Raw genomic sequence first — 18,943 nt, 5'->3', positions numbered from 1 at the left:
ACTAAAGGAGGTTTGCAATGAAATTTTGGAAGGGAAAAAAGTGCCAGAGTCGTGGAAAGAAGCATATATTACACTTATACCGAAAACTGAGTCTGAAAAGACACAACTTAAGAACTACCGACCCATATCCCTGTTAAATGTGGATTACAAAATATTTGCTGACATTTTGGCCAAAAGACTAAAAAAAGTATTAGTGGAAGAGATACACAAGGACCAAGCTGGCTTTCTCCCAGGCAGACACTTGTCTGACAACACGAGGAATATAATCAACATTTTGGAGAAGTTGCAAGTGGACATCAACACCAAAGCAGTTTTAATTTTTGTGGATGCCGAGAAAGCTTTTGATAATATTTCTTGGAGCTTTATGAAGAAAAATCTTCAGGGGATGGGGGTTGGTCAAGGGTTTGAAAATGGTATAAGTGCAATTTATTCAGAACAAAAGGCTAAACTAATAGTTAATAATGTGGTGACAGAGGAATTCAAGATACAGAAAGGGACACGACAAGGCTGCCCAATTTCCCCATTGCTTTTTATTGGAGGTTTTGTTAAACATGATTAGAAGGGACCATCTGATCAAGGGTATAAAGGTCGGAGCTAAACAATACAAATTGAAAGCTTTTGCAGATGACTTAGTATTGACTTTACAGGAGCCAGAATCTAGTACTAAAAGAGTATTAGAACTGATCCAAGAATTTGGTCATGTGGCAGGATTTAAGTTGAACAAGTTAAAAACTAAAGTTCTTGAGAAAAACTTAACACCGAATGAGAAAGAGAGGTTTCAGAATGAGACAGGCTTAACAGTGGTTAAGAAGGTGAAATACTTGGGGATTAATATGACAGCTAAAAATGGGAACTCATTTAAAGACAATTATGAAAAATGTTGGTCGGAAGTGAAAAAGGATTTAGAAATATGGTCAAATTTGAAGCTTTCCTTGTTGGGTCGAATTGCTGCTATAAAGATGAATGTATTGCCAAGAATGCTGTTTTTGTTTCAATCACTACAAATTCTGGACAAAATGGATTGTTTCAAGAAGTGGCAGAGAGATATTTCTAGATTTGTCTGGCAGGGCAAGAAGCCCAGAATAAAATTTAAAATATTAACTGATGTAAAGGAAAGAGGGGGATTTGCCCTGCCAGACTTTAAACTTTATTATGAATCAGCAGCATTCTGCTGGTTGAAAGATTGGCTGCTTCTTGAGAACACAGACATTTTGGATCTAGAAGGTTTCAATAATGTTTTTGGGTGGCATGCATACTTATGGTACGACAAGGTTAAAGCACATAAAGCATTTAAAAACCATATTGTCAGGAAAACATTGTTTAATGTCTGGACAAGATATAAAGACTTACTTGAAAATAAAACCCCAAGGTGGTTGTCACCGATGGAGGCAAAGGCCCTGAAAAAGCTCAATATGGAGGCCAAGTGGCCGAAATATTGGGAAATCTTGGAGCAAGAAGGAGACAAATTGAAATTGCAGAGTTTTGAGAAACTAAAAGATAAAGTGCGAGACTGGCGTCATTATTATCAAATAAGAGAGGCTTATAATTCAGACAAAAAAATTGGCTTCCAGGTGGAAAAATCAAAGTTGGAAACAGATCTGTTAGATCCTAAAACAAAGATACTTTCAAGAATGTATAACTTGCTGTTAAAATGGAATACTCAGGACGAGACGGTTAAATCTGCTATGATTAAATGGGCACAGGACGTAGCATTATGTTTGCTGACTGGGAACAGTTGTGGACCACAGGTATAAAATTTACGGCATGCAATGCCCTAAGAGAGAATATTATGAAAATGATATACAGGTGGTACATGACCCCAGTCAAGCTTGCAAAAATCTATCACTTACCCGATAATAAATGTTGGAAATGTAAAGAAACTGAAGGTACATTCTTTCACCTTTGGTGGACGTGCCCAAGGATTAAGGCTTTCTGGGAGATGATTTATAATGAATTAAAAAAGGTATTTAAATATACCTTCTTGAAGAAACCAGAGGCCTTTCTCCTGGGCATAGTCGGCCAATTGGTGCCAAAGAAGGATAGAACTTTCTTTATGTATGCAACAACAGCAGCAAGAATACTTATTGCAAAGTATTGGAAGACACAAGATTTACCCACCCTGGAAGAGTGGCAGATGAAGGTGATGGACTATATGGAATTGGCGGAAATGACTGGCAGAATCAGAGACCAGGGAGAAGAGTTGGTGGAAGAAGATTGGAAGAAATTTAAAGACTATTTGCAGAAATACTGTAAAATTAATGAATGTTAAAATGATGTTGGATTGAAAATAAGTGGTTTTGGTAATAAGGTTAAAAAGAATATGCAAATATAGAGTCATATGGACGAAAATATATACCGTATTTTTCGCTCTATAACACGCACCTGACCATAACACGCACATCGTTTTTAGAGGAAAACAAGGGAAAAAATATTCTGAATGAAACAGTGGACGTATCATTTTTGTGCTTCATGCTGTGGCCACAGACATGTGATCTGATGGTGAATTTGGGGTGACCCAATGCAAAAATCCTGGGAATCCCTGTGGATCCATGCTTTATAACCACGTTTTTGCACCATTGCAGCCCAAGGCAACAGTGGGTGCGTGATTTTTTTGGGGGGGGCAGGCTGTAGCCATGGACATGCTATGTGCTCTGATGGTGAATTTGGGGTGACCCAATGCAAAGATCCTGAGGATCCATGTGGATCCATGCTTTGTAACCACATTTTAAGTGGGGAGGGAAGGAAAAACACAGAAGGCTAAGAATGCAGGAGAGGGCTATAACGTGAGGAAAGGAAGGCAAAAGTTTCCCCCCACCCACCCACACAAGCCAGCCAGCGTGATCTCTCTCTCTCTCTCTCTCTCTCTCCCTCCCACCTGCATGTTTTCCGGCTGCCTGATATATACGTATTTTTTTTAACTGCCTTGACAGAAGAAAGCATTTTAACTGCATTAAGAACTATTTAGCAGCGAAACCTAAGCTTTGCCATCCCTTAAGAGGTACAGACACCGTAATCTTCCAGATCGCATGAATTTACAGGCAAAACACTGTTTAAGGATTTCATCCTTTTAAATGGAAAAAAGCATATTTGAATGCTGTGTGTCCCCCAAAACAAAAAGCAGGAAGTCAAATCAGAATTTTAAGCTGAACCTGTAATCTCTCTTCCCTTCACAAACATTGTTCCCTCCGGAGCAGGGAGAGGAATTAGAAAGACGCTCTGCTTTTCCCCTCTTCTGGCCTGGAGGGGAGGGGCTTTCCCTGCTCTTTGTTCCGTTCAGCAATCGTGAAGCCCGATTTGATTTTTGTCTGATTTTTCGGCTCCAGGGACCACACATTCGCTCCATAACACGCACAGACATTTCCCCTTCCTTTTTAGGAGAAAAAATCTGCGTGCTATAGAGAGAAAAATACGGTAGTTATAATAGGTTAAGACACAGAGTAAAGACAAATGAAAGAGGGTAAGGATTTGCTGAAAGGATTTTGTAAACGGGAATACAAAAAGGGGAGGTGTGAGGAGGTCAAGGAAATAAGTAAATGAGCCTAAAGATATTGAAAAATGGATTTTTCTTTAATATTTTTTTTTAGTCATCTGTTTTTTGTATTTTGTATTTTCTTTTTTTTTTCTTCTAGGATTTTTTGTATTTTTCTTGTTATCTTTTTTCTTTTTCTGTCTATGTTTTCTTTTTAGTTTGTGAAACCTATGTTTATTGTAAAATCCTAATAAACATTTTTTAAATAAATAAATAAATAAATAAATAAATAAATATTATATTATTATTCTTATTATTTAATTAATTAAATTGATCAGGTGAGTGTTCTTTCGAAAGAGGCAGGTGGAATCTCCACGGTTGCTAATAGCATAACGTCGAAAGTCTAGTGAAATATGGGGAACCAACAGCATCTGCTTGGCATGCAGAATATCCCAGGGTCAACCACTGACAACTTCTGCAAGGGCTGGACAAAATCCCTGCCTGAAACTCTGGGGAGCTGCCAGTCAGTGGAGACCAGGGGTCCTCATACTATGTCCCATGGGCTGAATCCAGCTTGCCAGGGTCGTGAATCTGGCCTGCACGGTCATTTCAGAACCCACCAAGTGTCCGAGGCTGAAAGCATCTCGCCGCCCGCTCAGTCAGTCCCTGCACAGCACTGCTGAGGTAAACGCTACTGGCGTGGTGGCAGCTCTACCAATGAAAGGCCAGGGGATTTCGCCCGGGGAGGGGGAAGTGAGGCGTTCCCAAAGTAAAGGAAGCATTGAACTCTGATTAATAAGAATACACACAGGGGCTTGAACCAGCAAGACTCTGGGAAGGGTGCGTATAATAATCTCTGTCTGTGTCTCTCTCTGTCTACCCCTCGGCCCAGGTCGTTTTATTCACAAAAGAACTTTTACAGAGTGTTTATAAGAACCAATCAGATTTCTTCTGAGCATTTCAACAGACCCCACGTGGGGAAAAGTTAAACTACAAACACTAGTTAAGCATGCATATTTTTGGGAAAAATGAATGAAAACTTAAAAGGAGTGCATCCAGCAACCCCGGAGGTCATAAACAATCAATACATATGATAAGAAGGATGGCCAGGAGGACAAACAAGTCCCTCAATGTGGGGAATTGGACTAGAAGCACCTTGTGGTCCCTTCCAACTTGATGATTCTATGATTCTATTACTCCCCTCCTTTCCACTCACCTTGAGAGGACCTTTTGTTCTGCCAGCTCACCTACAGATTAACACAGCAAGGTGTGCTCTGCTGAGCCAGTGTCAAAGGTCTACTGGCAGCTGCATCGTGGATGGAGGAGCATCCCTCAGGTCTGACTCCTGTATGAATTCTCTGATGGGAAAAGAGAAAGTCTCTCCGACTGAAGCTCTTCCCACATTCCATGCACTGATAGGGTTTCTCCCCTGTATGAATTCTTTGATGGGAAGTGAGAGTGGATCTCTTACTGAAGCTCTTTCCACATTCCACGCACTGATAGGGTTTCTCCCCTGTATGAATTCTCTGATGGGAAGTGAGACTGGTGCTCTGACGGAAGCTTTTTCCACATTCCATGCACTGATAGGGTTTCTCCCCAGTATGAATTCTTTGATGGGAAGTGAGAGAGGAGCTATAAATGAAGCTCTTTCCACATTCCACACACTGATAGGGTTTCTCCCCTGTATGAATTTTTTGATGGGAAGTGAGAGAGGAGCTATGAGTGAAGCTCTTTCCACATTCCACACACTGATAGGGTTTCTCCCCTGTATGAATTCTTTGATGGGAAGTGAGTTCAGTGCTCCTACTGAAGCTCTTTCCACATTCCATGCACTGATAGGGTTTCTCCCCTGTATGAATTATTTGATGGTAAGTGAGAGAGAAGCTATGAGTGAAGCTCTTTCCACATTCCACACACTGATAGCGTTTCTCCCCTGTATGAATTCTTTGATGGGAAGTGAGAGAGGAGCTATAAATGAAGCTCTTTCCACATTCCACACACTGATAGGGTTTCTCCCCTGTATGAATTTTTTGATGGGAAGTGAGAGAGGAGCTATGAGTGAAGCTCTTTCCACATTCCACACACTGATAGGGTTTCTCCCCTGTATGAATTCTTTGATGGGAAGTGAGTTCAGTGCTCCTACTGAAGCTCTTTCCACATTCCATGCACTGATAGGGTTTCTCCCCTGTATGAATTCTTTGATGGGAAGTGAGAGAGGAGCTATGAGTGAAGCTCTTTCCACAGTTCACACACGGATAGGGCTTCTCCCCTGTATGAATTCTCTGATGTGAAATGAAATCGGTGTTCCTACTGAAGATCTTTCCACATTCCACACACTGATAGGGTTTCTCCCCTGTATGAATTCTTTGATGGGAAGTGAGAGAGAAGCTGTTACTGAAGCTCTTTCCACATTCCACACACTGATAGAGTTTCTTTCCAAGGATATTTTGTTGATGGGAAGTGGAATGGGAGCGCTGACTGCAGCTTTCTCCAAACTCCAAATTTTTACGTGGCTTCTCCTCTCTGGGGATTTTATCGTGATCACCTTCATTCTCGATTTCTGATTCATCACAATCTGCAATGGAGACAAAAAGGGATTAGAGCCTCAGGAACAAATGGAGAAGAACTTAAGGGAGTTCAGTGTGTTTCTTACCTTTGTTGTTTGTCAATAACCAACATATTTATTATGAGATTCTGTTGAGGTGCTGAATGTTGCTTTGTTTGATATACAGTAGCGGTCAAAATTGTGGAAGACTTTTGGAGAAAAGTGTATTTCATAGGTTTGATGGCTCATAACACTGCTTCTTTTGGAGTAATATCATAAAATTATGCATCAATGGAAATTGTTCAATTACCCGTATTCTATCTAATGCTATAGCCAGATAACCAGAAAAAAGAAGGACAAATTGCTTAGGCTGACTTTTGTCAGTGTCTTTTGTGATTGCTTTCAAGTTGGTTGTTTTTTTGTGTTCTTGTAAAACATAATAAAATTATAGAAATGGCACAAAGAGTTGAGGAGGCTTCCGGCGATTGCGGGAGTGAAAGCAAGTGGGATTCCTCAGTGCTGAGAGAATCCAGCTTTTGAGGGAAAAAGGGAGTGCTGCAAGAGCGCCGCAGCCCCCCAAACACCCTTGAAAGGATATTCAAGGGGCAGGGTCCCGGCACGGTCCAAGAGCTTATCCTCCGGCTGCCAAGTAACCTCTTTTTTGGAGGCGACGAGAGCCGCAGGGTAGAGAAGCGGACAGCAGGAGGCCATTTCTATCCCTCAAGAGCGAAGCTCCGAGCTTGCACACAGAAGCGATCAGCTCTCGAACATTAAGAAATCGAATTGGGACTTTTTAAAATACAAATCCATGGATTAGAGTCAATTTGAAGTGGGTAAGGTGGAAAAAAGGAGGTCAGCCTTGCCTGGAATTTAAACTACACAGAAGAACAATCTTCAGAGCGGGACAAAAACGTAAGTAAATGCAAACAGATTAAACTGATAATTTATTTGACTGCCTTTTAAAGGACCATAAGGAGTATAAAGATAGAGAAAAGGGGGAGAGTCATTTGGAAGGCAATTAATAGTCTTATCAGTGAGTCGGTGTGAAATGTTGGGGGAGAAGACTCCGAGAGCTTTCTACTTTTGTTTTTAAAAAGATCTGCCCAATTGGCAGCGACGGACTGATTTATTAATTCTAGCCTGTGAAGAGAGACAGAAGATACTAAGAGGGAAAATACTGTTTCTTTACCTTAATTTGGTGGAAGTTTAAAAGAGGTTTGAGAGGAATTAGGAGTGTTTTTGCCCTCTGAAGTTCATACCCCCCCTCCCTCCTTCTCTGTGTAGTATTTGAATGGGATACAAAGAAGCGAACTGCGCCATTTTTGTATCTTTGATGGGGGAGGCTTTTGCCCTTCTCCTTCTCTTCCCCTCTCTTTGAGATTTAACACAGACTTTTATTCGTTTGGTGGCATCTTATGGATTTTGATTTCAAGATATATCTGGCAGGGCAAAAAGCCGAGAATAAAATTTAAGTTGTTAACAGATTTAAAAGAGAGGGGAGGCTTGGCCCTGCCAGATATGAGATTATATTATGAAGCAACGTGCATATGTTGGTTGAAAGAATGGATGAAATTAGAAAATAGAGATTTGTTAGATTTGGAAGGATATGACAATAGATTCGGTTGGCACACATATTTATGGTATGAAAAAAAACGAGTGCATAAAGGTTTCAAAAATCATATTATTAGAGGATCTCTGAGGTATGGGGTAGGTACAAAAACCTACTTGAACCAAAAATACCACACTGGTTATCACCATTAGAGGCGATGAGTGTTAAAAAGATCAATATGACTGGGAGGTGGATAACATATGGAAGTTTAATTGAGAAAGAGGGAAGTAAGTGGAAAATGAAACCATATGAAGAAGTGAAAGAATATGTAAACGATTGGCTGCATTATTTTCAGATTAATGAAATGTTTAGAAAAGAGGTTGCAGAAAGAGGCTATTCTGAAAAAGAATCTAGGTTTCAACGAGAAGTATTGAATAACGAAGTTAAAAATTTATCTATGATGTATAAATTATTATTAGAATGGCATTTGAAGGATGAAGAGGTTAAATCAGTTATGATTCAATGGGCCAAAGACTTTGGATATAACATTCGATTTGATGATTGCATAAAATTGTGGAAGGAAGGGATGAGATTTATGGCATGTACCACAATTAAAGAAAATGTTATGAAAATGATATATCGATGGTATATAACATCAGTTAAATTAAGTAAGATGTCTAAGGTGAGTAATAAATGTTGGAAATGTAAAGAGAAAGAAGGGACATTTTATCATGTGGTGGGAATGTAAAAAAATGAAGTGCTTCTGGGAAATGATATATAAGGAGATAAAGAAAATACTGAAATATATATTTGTTAAAAAACCAGAAGCATTTCTATTAGGAATATTAGGTGGTGAAATAAGAAGGAACGATCAGAAAGTATTTCTGTATGCAGTAACAGCAGCCAGAACTCTTTTGGCCCAGAAATGGAAACAAGAAGAAATGCCTATGATTGAAGAATGGAGATCAAAATTAATGGATTACGCGGAACTGGACAGATTGACAGGGAGGAGTCGCAACCGACGAGACCAAAGATTCACTGAGGACTGGAGTAAATTTACAGAATATATAAAAAATATTTGTGATAATGATATAACATTTGTAAGTTTTCAAAAAGCTCTGTAAGAAGATTTGGTAGAAATATTGTTTAAACAACATGGCAAGAAAGGATATATATACAGTGGTGCCTCGCAAGACGAAATTAATTCGTTCCGCAAGTTTTTTCTTCTTGCGAGTTTTTCGTCTTGCGAAGCACGGTTTCCCATAGGAATGCATTGAAAATCAATTAATGCGTTCCTAGGGAAACCGCTTGCCAGGCTGGCGGTGCGGAGAAGGGCTTTTCTCCCCACCGCAAGCCTTCAGCACAGGTACGGGAACAGAGGGGAAGGCGCGCAGCGCTTTCCCTCTGTTCCCGGGGCTTGCGTGGGAGGAGGGTTTTTCCTCCCCACCGCCAACATTCAGAACAGCATTCTGAATGTTGGCGGTGGGAAGGAAAACCCTTCTCCCACCCCAAGTCTTCAGGACAGCCATCCGAAGGCTGGCGCGGGGAGAAGGTCTCTCCGCCCCCCCCCCCACAACAGGCTTCGGTGCATCCTTCAGAGGCTGCTGCCATAGTCACGCGTCACTTCTCCAGCTGGGAGAGGGTCGCGGGGCTATGGCTTCTTTAGCCCCGCGCGCGCTCTCCCGGCTGGAGAGGTGACGGGCGCCTATGGAGGCTCCTGCCATAGGCGCCCGTCACCTCTCCAGCCGGGAGAGCGCGCGCGGGGCTAAAGAAACCCCCCGCGACCCTCTCCCGGCTGGAGAAGTGACGCGCGCCTATGGCAGGAACCTCCATAGGCGCCCGTCACCTCTCCAGCTGGGAGAGCGCGCGCGGGGCTAAACCAGCCCCCCGCGACCCTCTCCCGGCTGGAGAAGTGACGCGCGCCTATGGCAGGAGCCTCCATAGGCGCCTGTCACCTCTCCAGCCGGGAGAGCGCGTGCGGGGCTAAAGAAACCCCCCGCGACCCTCTCCCGGCTGGAGAAGTGACGCGCGCCTATGGCAGGAGCCTCCATAGGCGCCCGTCACCTCTCCAGCCGGGAGAGCGCGCGCGGGGCTAAACCAGCCCCCCGCGACCCTCTCCCAGCTGGAGAAGTGACGCGCGCCTATGGCAGGAGCCTCCATAGGCGCCTGTCACCTCTCCAGCCGGGAGAGCGCGCGCGGGGCTAAAGAAACCCCCCGCGACCCTCTCCCGGCTGGAGAAGTGACGCGCGCCTATGGAGGCTCCTGCCATAGGCGCGCGTCACTTCTCCAGCCGGGAGAGGGTCGCGGCAGGCTGCTTTAGCTTCTTTAGCTTCGGAGCATCCTTCCGAAGCCTGGCGGCAGGAAGAGGTGTCCCCGCCCCGCTGCCAGGCTTCGGAGGAGGTCCGAGGACAGCGGGGAAGACGCGCTGCGCTTCCCCGCTGTCCCGGAGATTTCCCTATGGGCTTTCGTCTTGCGAAGCAAGCCCATAGGGAAATTCGTTTTGCGAAGCGCCTCCAAAACGGTAAACCCTTTCATCTAGCGGGTTTTCCGTCTTGCGAGGCGTTCGTCTTGCGGGGTACCACTGTAATGCAATATAAATTAAGATCTGTGATAATTACGGAAAATTATCAGACATGTTGATGGAAGTCTAAAAGAAAAAAAAGATATGTGATGAGTTTTTGATGTTTAATGATGTTATGAATTTGTTTTTATTGGAAAACTAATAAAAATCATATTAAAAATGTGTTCTTGTAAAACATAATAAAATTATAGAAATGGCACAAAGAGTTGACTGGTCACCCAGAAAGCGATGTAAAATTGTACTGTTAAGTGAACAAGGCTACAGTTTTGAAGAAATTGATGAAAGATTAGGAAAAACTTAACCAAAGCTGGCATTTCTATATTTTTGAAGAGGTATAAGGAGACTCAGTCACTACAAAATCAGACCGGTAAAGGCAGGGAAAGGTGTACAAAGGCAAGTGATGATGGACGAGTGGAGAGACTGTCCCTACATAGAATCATAGAGTTGGAAGAGACCACAAGGGCCATCGAGTCCAACCCCCTGCCAAGCAGGAAACACCATAAGAGCACTCCTGACATATGGTTGTCAAGCCTCTGCTTAAAGACCTCCAAAGTAGGAGACTCCACCACACTCCTTGGCAGCAAATTCCACTGTCAAACAGCTCTTACTGTCAGGAAGTTCTTCCTAATGTTTAGGTGGAATCTTCTTTCTTGTAGTTTGGATCCATTGCTCCGTGTCCGCTTCTCTGGAGCAGCAGAAAACAACCTTTCTCCCTCCTCTATGTGACATCCTTTTATATATTTGAACATGGCTATCATATCACCCCTTAACCTCCTCTTCTCCAGGCTAAACATGCCCAGCTCCCTTAGCCGTTCCTCATAAGGCATCGTTTCCAGGCCTTTGGCCATTTTGGTTGCCCTCCTCTGGACACGTTCCAGTTTGTCAGTGTTTGTCAGAAGAAAATCATCTGGGTGTATACAAGATGACATGGCACAATGTAATGTGAAGTTGAGTGCAAGGACTGGTCAAAATGTTATAATTCTAAGGAAAAAGCCATTGTCATCTCTCAAGCAAAGGTTGAAAACATTAAACCCATGTTAACAGGACAGCGGAACAATGGGACAATGTTATTTGGTGTGATGAGACCCAAATCTCCTTGCTTGGTAGTGATGACATGACATACGTGAGGAGAAGAATCAGAGAAGATTTACATTCACTTGCATTACACCGACCGTGAAACACCCAGATAGTGTCATGATCTGGGGTTGTATGACAGCAAAAGATGTGGGCAAAATTTACATGATTAATGGGAATGTAAATGCCCTAAAATGCATAAATGAAAGACTTGCTCCCAAACTGAAGCGTTCCTCAGGTGATCTTTTCCCAGATGCTGAAGCATATTGTCAGGGAACTGCCATCGGTTCAGGAGGGAGAGAGGAAAAGCCGAATGGATTACAGAGAGCCTCCAGGGATCGTGGGAAGCAGCTCCCCTTCAACGGAGGAGAATAAAGATGCCTCCAGTGGAGAGGAGCTGCAGGAGTCGGAAAAGGCGAGGCGGTGCCAGGACAACTTGCCTGGGCAAAGCGGGGAGGAGAGGGGTCCTCCGTTACCCATGGCCTCCTTGCGCAGAGAGGGGAGGCGCAGATTGGGCGTCAAGAAGCTGCTTTGCTGGGGAAAGTTTAGGAACCGCCCACTCACGGATTCTACCAGCGACTGAGCCAGCCACGGGAGAGTGGCGCTCCGGATGGATAAGGTTTATTTTGGCAGCAAAAGCAAGGCTTCACAGCCAAGCAGGGAGATATTTGCCTGCTTGCTCTCGATCAACCCCTTGGAAACATTACACACACACACACATATTCTATTTTCTATTTCAACAGGATTCCGCTCCATGTCATGTTGCTGCTGTGTGCAAAAGGTGCTTTCAAGATAAAGATATTACACTGCTGGAATGGCCTGGGAATAGCCTAAACTTTAACCCAATCAGAAATCTATGGAGCCGACTAAAGAAACTGCAGAACTAAAAACTTGGTTCATATCATGGGAAGGCATTGTAAGGCCGTAATTAAAGCTAAAGGTTGCCAATGGTTATGACTGCTGTTCTAATAAATACTCCTTCATAAAAGTTCTTTCATTACAGTGGTGCCTCGCAAGACGAACGCCTCGCAAAACTCGCAAGACGAAAGAGTTTTCCGTTTTTGAGCCGTTCCGCAAGACGAATTTCCCTATGGGCTTGCTTCGCAAGAAGAAAGCCCATAGGGAAATCTCCGGGGACCTCTTTTAAAATGCTGGCGGTCGGGAGCAAAGACTTTTGCCCCCCGCCGGCCTTCAGAAGAGGTCCTGGACCTCTTCTGAAGGCCGGCGGGGGGCAAAAGTCTTTGCTCCCCCCCGCCTGCCTTCCCGGGACAGCGGAAGGAACACTGCTGTTCCTCTAAATTAGAAAGCTTTTTTGTATGTACAGCAAGATAAACCATCGGAAGATGCAGACGTTGCGTCTTCCTTGTCTCAGCAGAAAACGAAAGTCAGAAAGAACGAAGAAACAGCTTTCCCAGATGTTGAGAAAGCTCCTCCCCAGATGCAGGACACTCTGAGCTGTTAACCCTGTAAGCTCTAAAGCTCACAACTTATCTTTCCTAACAATTCTGAAGCTGACATTGAAGATGGCCTGGGCAGTTCAGACCAGCCCAGTCGTGGTAGAAAAAGGAATAATTTGAGGAAGATTGTTCAAAGAAAAAACTGAAAGTTACTGTTTATTGTGGGGGTGTTAGGTTCCCAGGTGTTATAGGGGGCGCTGTTGAGCTCTGTGAAAATATATGAGGTTGGTTCCATAGAGGTATGTTTTGAATTTCCAGGCTGATATGATGATCCCACACGGAGGCTTACCAAGAGAGGCCACGATCCCACGATTCTCCTCCATGACGTCCTTATGCAGAGCTCTCTGGACAGAATCCAGGTACGCCCACTCCTCGTCCGTGAAGCGAACGGCCACATCTTCAAAGCACACTGGGCCCTGAAAGAAAAAGGGAAATGTCCTCCTCTGAGACAGCAGAAATATGATCTGCTACACAATGCTCTGTTGGTTCCTTCCTGTAAATTGCGGTGTTGTTTCAATAGGATTCCTTTGCTGCACATTTTATTTATGGATGCTTATTTTATTCTGCCTTTTAGTTATGGGTATCCGTCTTTGTGCAAATAGGTGGAACTCCACCTTGTGTTTTCCAAGTCATTCTGCCTACGCAAGTGTCAGGGGTTCAGGAGCAGAGGCACAGGAAAGGGAGGAAACAGAGAGCGAGGGGGAGGAATCCGAAGGAAATATGAGCGATGACAGCGGCCCGAGATCTCTGAGTCTTTCCAGTGAATCGGAAGATTCACAGAAAGGGGCGCCAGTGGTCAGAGCAAGGGGGGCGCCTAGGGGGACACCCCAGGAAGAAGGGACAAAAGGGGGTTCAGAGAGCAGCAGTTGGAAATCGGGGCCAACATCCCCAACAGAGCGCAGTGGGGAGGAAGGGCGCCAGGTATCGGGATCTGGCGGCTCGCCGCAAGCGGGAGGGCATGAGTCAGGATCGGCCACACCTCCATCGGGGAGCGAGGAAACGGTCAAGAGGAAGGTTGAAGGCTGGGCGCGCGCGCCAAGTTCAAATGCACAGGAAGGCGGCACAGTAAGCAGCCCGGATAGGGAGCCAGGTCCTAAAGCCCGCCGCAAGGAGGGAGAAGAGTCCGGGGGGTCAGCGTCAGAAGAGTCCAGGAAGGAAGAGACCACGGGGGGTAGAGGGACCCAGAGGAGGAAGGAAAGACGGAAGAGGTGGAGTAAGGCTAGAGTATTAAGTTGGTGTACAGGAGGCGGAGACTCAGACGGAGCTTCGCCGGTCTAGCTTCTAAGACGTAGAGCTGCGCGCTGCGGCTTGGAAATGGAAACTGTAACTCAATAAAGACGTTTGTACAGTACTGCCAGCTAGCGTGGTCCTCTGTGAGCTGGGACCTGGAAGCGGCTCTGACAGCAAGCATTCCAGTTTCCCCAATGGAAGGATCCACTTTCTCCTCTCCTCGTGAGTTGTTCTGGGAAGGTTCCCTCCCAATGCCCTAGAGCCAAATTCAAGGGGTTCATGGGGGCATGGAGAGGGGGAGGGGAGGAATGCGGGGCAGGCTCCATTTTCCAGCGGATGGCGCTGGTTAGGTGAATCCATGCCACTATTTGTTCTCATTTGTCCACTTCTTAGAAACCAATTTTTGCATCAGTCTAGAAATAAGATAAGCCTATTTTGGATGGCCATCTGTCTTGGATGATCTAGCAACGCAGGGGGTTGGACTTGATGACCCTTGGTGTCCCTTTCAACTCTAGGATTCCATGAAAACTGCAACTACAGATGAATCCTACTGGCGAAATTCAGAAGGCTGGTGTCAGAGTTATATGGGTAGGAAATCCCACACTTCACAGCTGGAGTTCACACTCTCTTAACAAGAACACGATATTCACAGACCTGGCTGAGTTTCGGGCCTCATGAGAACAGCAGCTAATTCCCAGAGGGTCTGTCAGTTTGCATAATCTAGCAGAGATTCCTGCAATGCAAGGGGTTTCCTGGCTCTGAGAGACAAGCCGGGAGACTCTCCTGACTCAACTCTGTCTCTCGATCTTCCTCTCCCACTTGCCTCCTTCCTCTTCTGCCTCTGATTCTGCACTGCATTCAGCCACAGAGTCTCCCAGCTCACTAAGCCCTGTTTCCCCTTCAGCTTCTGACACCTCCTCTTCCCAGGCTTCTCCCTCTTCCGCCTCTGACCGCTCATCCTTCCTCCACCTCCACTTCTTGGGCTCTGAGCCGTCTTCTCTTCCTGGTTCCCCAACTGCTTCCTCCCACCATTCCTCTGTGCCCAACCAGTCCATGACATTGCTCCATCCCTCGGCCTCTGTCCCCACAAGGCAGCTTCCCCTGACCTGATCTGGTTCCACAGCCGCTGCTTCCCTTCTGCCCCCATGAAAAGGTGGATAGGGAGGTCCTGCTGGCATCCTTCTGTCACCTACAAGAGAAAAAATGTAAACAGGACGCCAGGAGTGCCTACTTCTCTCACAGGGGAAACAGAGCATCTCTAACTACAGATGGGCCTTTGAGAAAGCCATACTTGCTGAAAGCATTTGGAGGTTTGTGCCCATTTCATATGTTAGATGTGCAAAAACCCATCTCCCCTCCTCTGGACCCTTGTTCCCAACTGTCTCCCTGCAAAACAAGATGAAAAGAATATCAGTGTTTGTAAAAAAAAAAAAAAAAGGTTCTGTTGGCATAAAAGAGTCCCCGAGAAGAGTATCCTTGCAGAGTACTGGTGTAGCTGCTCTGTGAGTCGCCTACTGTGGTCCTCTAGGAGTTCAGACTGTTCCAGTAGCCGATGCTGAGTGCTTTCCTGATCCTCAGATCCTAGCTGCCCCAGCGTCACTGCAGACAGTTACAGCTTGCCACCAACTGTTCCAACGCACAGCCACTGGCTCCATACACCACCAGGACTCACCAGCTCCCTGCTCAGATGCTGTCAGTCGTTTTGCATTCTGCACAAGCTCAGAAACACTGGGCCCATAACCTGTCAGTGTTTGTAAAAAAAGGGGGGGGTTCTGACCTCCCTTTGTTGCCTCAGCCTGGTCCTCGGACCCTTGTTGGCATAAAAGAGTCCACAAGAAGAGTATCCTTGCAGAGTGCTTTCCGCTTTTATTCTTAAAAGCCTTTCTGCAAAAGCGACTGGCCAACTGTACACACTGTTGGTTTCTGCTTCCTCACTGAGCAGCGAATGCATGTCACAAGAAATTGTTTTGCATTCCACACTCCAAGTTACTGTTGGATTCCCACAGGAATGGGAGACCGGATGTGACGTACACTGGTTTGCTGTTTTTCACTCTTCTCTTGGTTTCTTTGTTAGAGAGACAGGTTGCTTCTCTGCTCTCACAGAGGCAAGATGCATGTTTGTATTCTCTCAGCATAGAGTGGAAATAAAGTTGAGAATGTGGCACATACTGCTTCTCCTTCTGCTGTGTGGACTACTCTGCTTGGGCTGAAGATAAGACGAGCCTGTATCAGCTTCAGATGGGTCGAAGCTGGTCAAAATCTCTCACACACATCAACACTACCAGGTTTCACCAACCAACCAACCCAAACCAAACTAACATTTCTCACTCTATATATACAACCCGGTGCAGGCCGCTAACTCATGCTGACCCATCTTTTTAAGCATTAAAGAAACAGAGGCCAATTTTTAGCCATGACAAAGAACCCTCAGATGAGCTGGAAAACCAACAGAACAAGACCAAATGGAGAAAAACCACCTTCCTCCTTACCCAGTGGCCTCTCTCTGGTGTCCAACGGAGGCCTCTCTGCCTCACAGGAATCCAGGTCCATTTCTGCAAAGAGATCCTTTCCCTGAGAAAGAAACAAGGATGCAAAACAGAGAATGGGGAGAAATATTAGTAGAAGAATGACAAAGACAAAAACATTCAGGGTGTTAGATCTCATTCCATGGATGCCTTCCCAGAAAACAGATGGGCCAACAGTAGAGCATTATGGGATGTTCTCCATCCTGTTTGGAGCCCCTTGGGAGTATCCAGAGGAAAGTCTCTCTCACCTGCTTTTTCTCCTCTGCCTGACTCAGGAGGAAACCTTCGGCCAGGGCCACCGCCTGGGAACTGGTCTCCGCTCCGCATTCCCTCACCCAGCTCTCCATCTCCGGTGGAAGGACAGCCAGGAACTGCTCCAAGATCACCAGGTCCAACATCTCAGCTTTTGTGTGCCTTTCTGGCTTCAGCCACTGAAGGTCAAGGTGGTAGAGTCGGCTGCAAACCTCTCGGGGTCCTTTGGCCTCCTGGAAGCAGAACTGCCTCACCTGCTGGCTCTGCATCTTTGAGCAGAGGGTGTCCTCCTCACCCAGGATCTTCTGCACAAAATTTTCCCAGAACCCCCCGCTGCTCCCAGTTTGGATGTCATGGCCTCTTCCTGCTTCAGGGCCAGCTGTGTCTCGCTCATCCATCTGTGCTCTCAGGAAGCCTCTGAGAGATGGGAAGGAACCCTTTGGTCTTCTGCCAAGTTCTGTCTGTCTGAATGAGAAGCTCTAGCAAATCCTACAAAGCAAATACATTGTTCTGTTACAAAAGTCGTAGAATATCAGGAAAAGAAAAAGGTTCCCTGAGCAAGCATGGATGAGTCTTGCTGGGAACTAGGGCTGGACTACACCACATCCCAGACCATTAGCTATCTTTTGGGGAGTAAAGAGGAGTAAGAAGAGAAGAAATATGTCTCTAGCCTTCTAGCAATGCAAAATGTGGAGGCAACTGAAGGAATTTCTGGGAAATGAATCAGCCTTGTTGCTCCTGCCTTCGAGTAAATGCAAGAAGTCAGAACTGACCGACAAGGGAGTCATTTGTATCTTGTGGAAAATGGATGCTTGGTTCTAGTGGGGGTCCTCACCTGGGGGTCCTCAGGAGTTGCTCTCCCCCCACCCCCACTCCCCTGCTTCTGTCTCCTTTTCTTGCACTTGGACTCTCTGCCGCTCTCAAGACAGACTCCTGGGGTGGGGTCCCTTTTTCTTTGCTCTGAGGGCCAGGAATGTATCTGGTCAACCCCCTGAGGGCCAAGTGGATGAGGCCAAAGACACCTCCCTTGAAATTTAGGTGGGTAATTTAGTATTAGTATTCTGTTAGATAGCTTAACACACGCACAGCCATTGATGCCAAGGTCCCTGGAGGCTCAGTGAGTAGCAGCGCCCATTTCCAGCTGCTTTGCCAGCAACAATCCCTTTGGGAGAGAGAGGATGTGGTCCTGGGATGCCCTGCTCTGGGTGCGAGGGGATGGCTGCCGTGGCCTCCGTGGGGAGCTGCCCTGGGAGACACTGGGAAACTGGTCCCCAATGCAGCAGCCGGACTCTGGGCTGGGATCCCTCTCTTTAGTCCTGACCTTTCTCTCCCACCTTTTTTTTTTGGGGGGGGGGCTAGTCCACCTCCTCGTCCAGCTTTGGAAAACCATTTGCAGATGTTTCCTCTGTTCTGCAATGACGCTGAGCGACGTCACAGAGAGTTAAAATCCTAGGGACTCCTTTGTTTAAAGAAGGGAGATATTTTCTGAAGGGGGGGCGGAGGGTCAAATAAGTTTGGGATCCTCTGATCTCCAGGAAGGAGAGCGTGGCAGACCTGGCCCCTCCCTGGCAGGACCCTCTCCTCCCTGACTTGGGGTCCCCCCCCTGCAGGAGCAGATCAGACCCCCCCAGGCCCCCTCCCCTGCTGCAGCCCTGGGACCCCCACCAGATCCCAGAGAGAGAGGAGACTCACCAGATCCCAGCAGGAAAGGACTGGGGAGGGAGGGGCCTTGGCTCTGGAGGACCTGCCCCCCCTTGCTTCCTGGCCTCTCTAGGAAGGCAGCTCGGTTCCCTTTAACCCTTGCCAAGCCGAGTCCCCCAGCTCAGCCCTCTCTCGCTTGACAGAACCTCAGATTATTATTATTTTTTATGCATTTAGGGGGCAGCTGCCCCCCCGGCTACGCCAATGCCCAGATATCCTTTTGGAGCGCGAGGCTCTTGGCTGGGCTCTGAGCATCTCCCTCCCTTGGCCAGAAACCAGAGGAAGAGCTTGCAGGGAAAAGGGCTTTGCAGGAGGCAAGGAAGCTCCTCCTAGAATTCAGGAGTGGAGAGATAGGAGGGGATCCCAGGGTCATCTAGTCCAACCCCCAGCAATGCAGGAATCTCAGCTAAAGCATCCATGGCAGATGGCCGTCCGATCTCTGCTGAGAAACCTCCAAGGAAGGAGAGTCCACCACCTCCCAAGGGAGACCTTTCCCTGCCCAACTGCCCTTAGATGTCCCTCAAGGCAGCGGGTCCTGAGTTCTAGCCCTGCTGAAACCA

The 18,943-nt window shown here is 46.2% G+C and overlaps 3 protein-coding genes across 3 annotated transcripts in view; 1 reads left to right on the top strand and 2 right to left on the bottom strand.

Moving 5' to 3' along the window:
• LOC310705213 (uncharacterized protein) overlaps window positions 1-12,946 on the bottom strand; it is a 46,581-nt gene extending 33,635 nt beyond the window's left edge. The window contains exons 1-2 of the mRNA XM_083499776.1: window positions 12,829-12,946; window positions 4,686-6,044 (exon numbers count right to left, since the gene is read on the bottom strand). Coding sequence (XP_083355902.1) covers window positions 4,717-6,044; window positions 12,829-12,910 — 1,410 coding nt within the window. The 5' untranslated portion in view covers window positions 12,911-12,946 and the 3' untranslated portion in view covers window positions 4,686-4,716. The remainder of the gene's footprint in view (window positions 1-4,685; window positions 6,045-12,828) is intronic.
• The window catches only part of LOC310705084 (uncharacterized protein), a 242,403-nt gene that overhangs the window by 204,877 nt on the left and 18,583 nt on the right, over window positions 1-18,943 (top strand). The window lies entirely within an intron of this gene.
• The window catches only part of LOC310705024 (uncharacterized protein), a 275,548-nt gene that overhangs the window by 245,310 nt on the left and 11,295 nt on the right, over window positions 1-18,943 (bottom strand). The window contains exons 2-4 of the mRNA XM_083499263.1: window positions 16,679-17,171; window positions 16,395-16,476; window positions 15,012-15,094 (exon numbers count right to left, since the gene is read on the bottom strand). Of these exons, the coding sequence (XP_083355389.1) occupies window positions 15,012-15,094; window positions 16,395-16,476; window positions 16,679-17,080 (567 nt within the window). The 5' untranslated portion in view covers window positions 17,081-17,171. The remainder of the gene's footprint in view (window positions 1-15,011; window positions 15,095-16,394; window positions 16,477-16,678; window positions 17,172-18,943) is intronic.

The sequence above is a fragment of the Podarcis liolepis genome (assembly GCF_965112155.1).
Source record: "Podarcis liolepis genome assembly, chromosome: 4".
NCBI lineage: Eukaryota > Metazoa > Chordata > Lepidosauria > Squamata > Lacertidae > Podarcis > Podarcis liolepis.
Note: the sequence above shows the minus strand (reverse complement) of the source record. Positions and strands in the feature narration are given on the sequence as shown.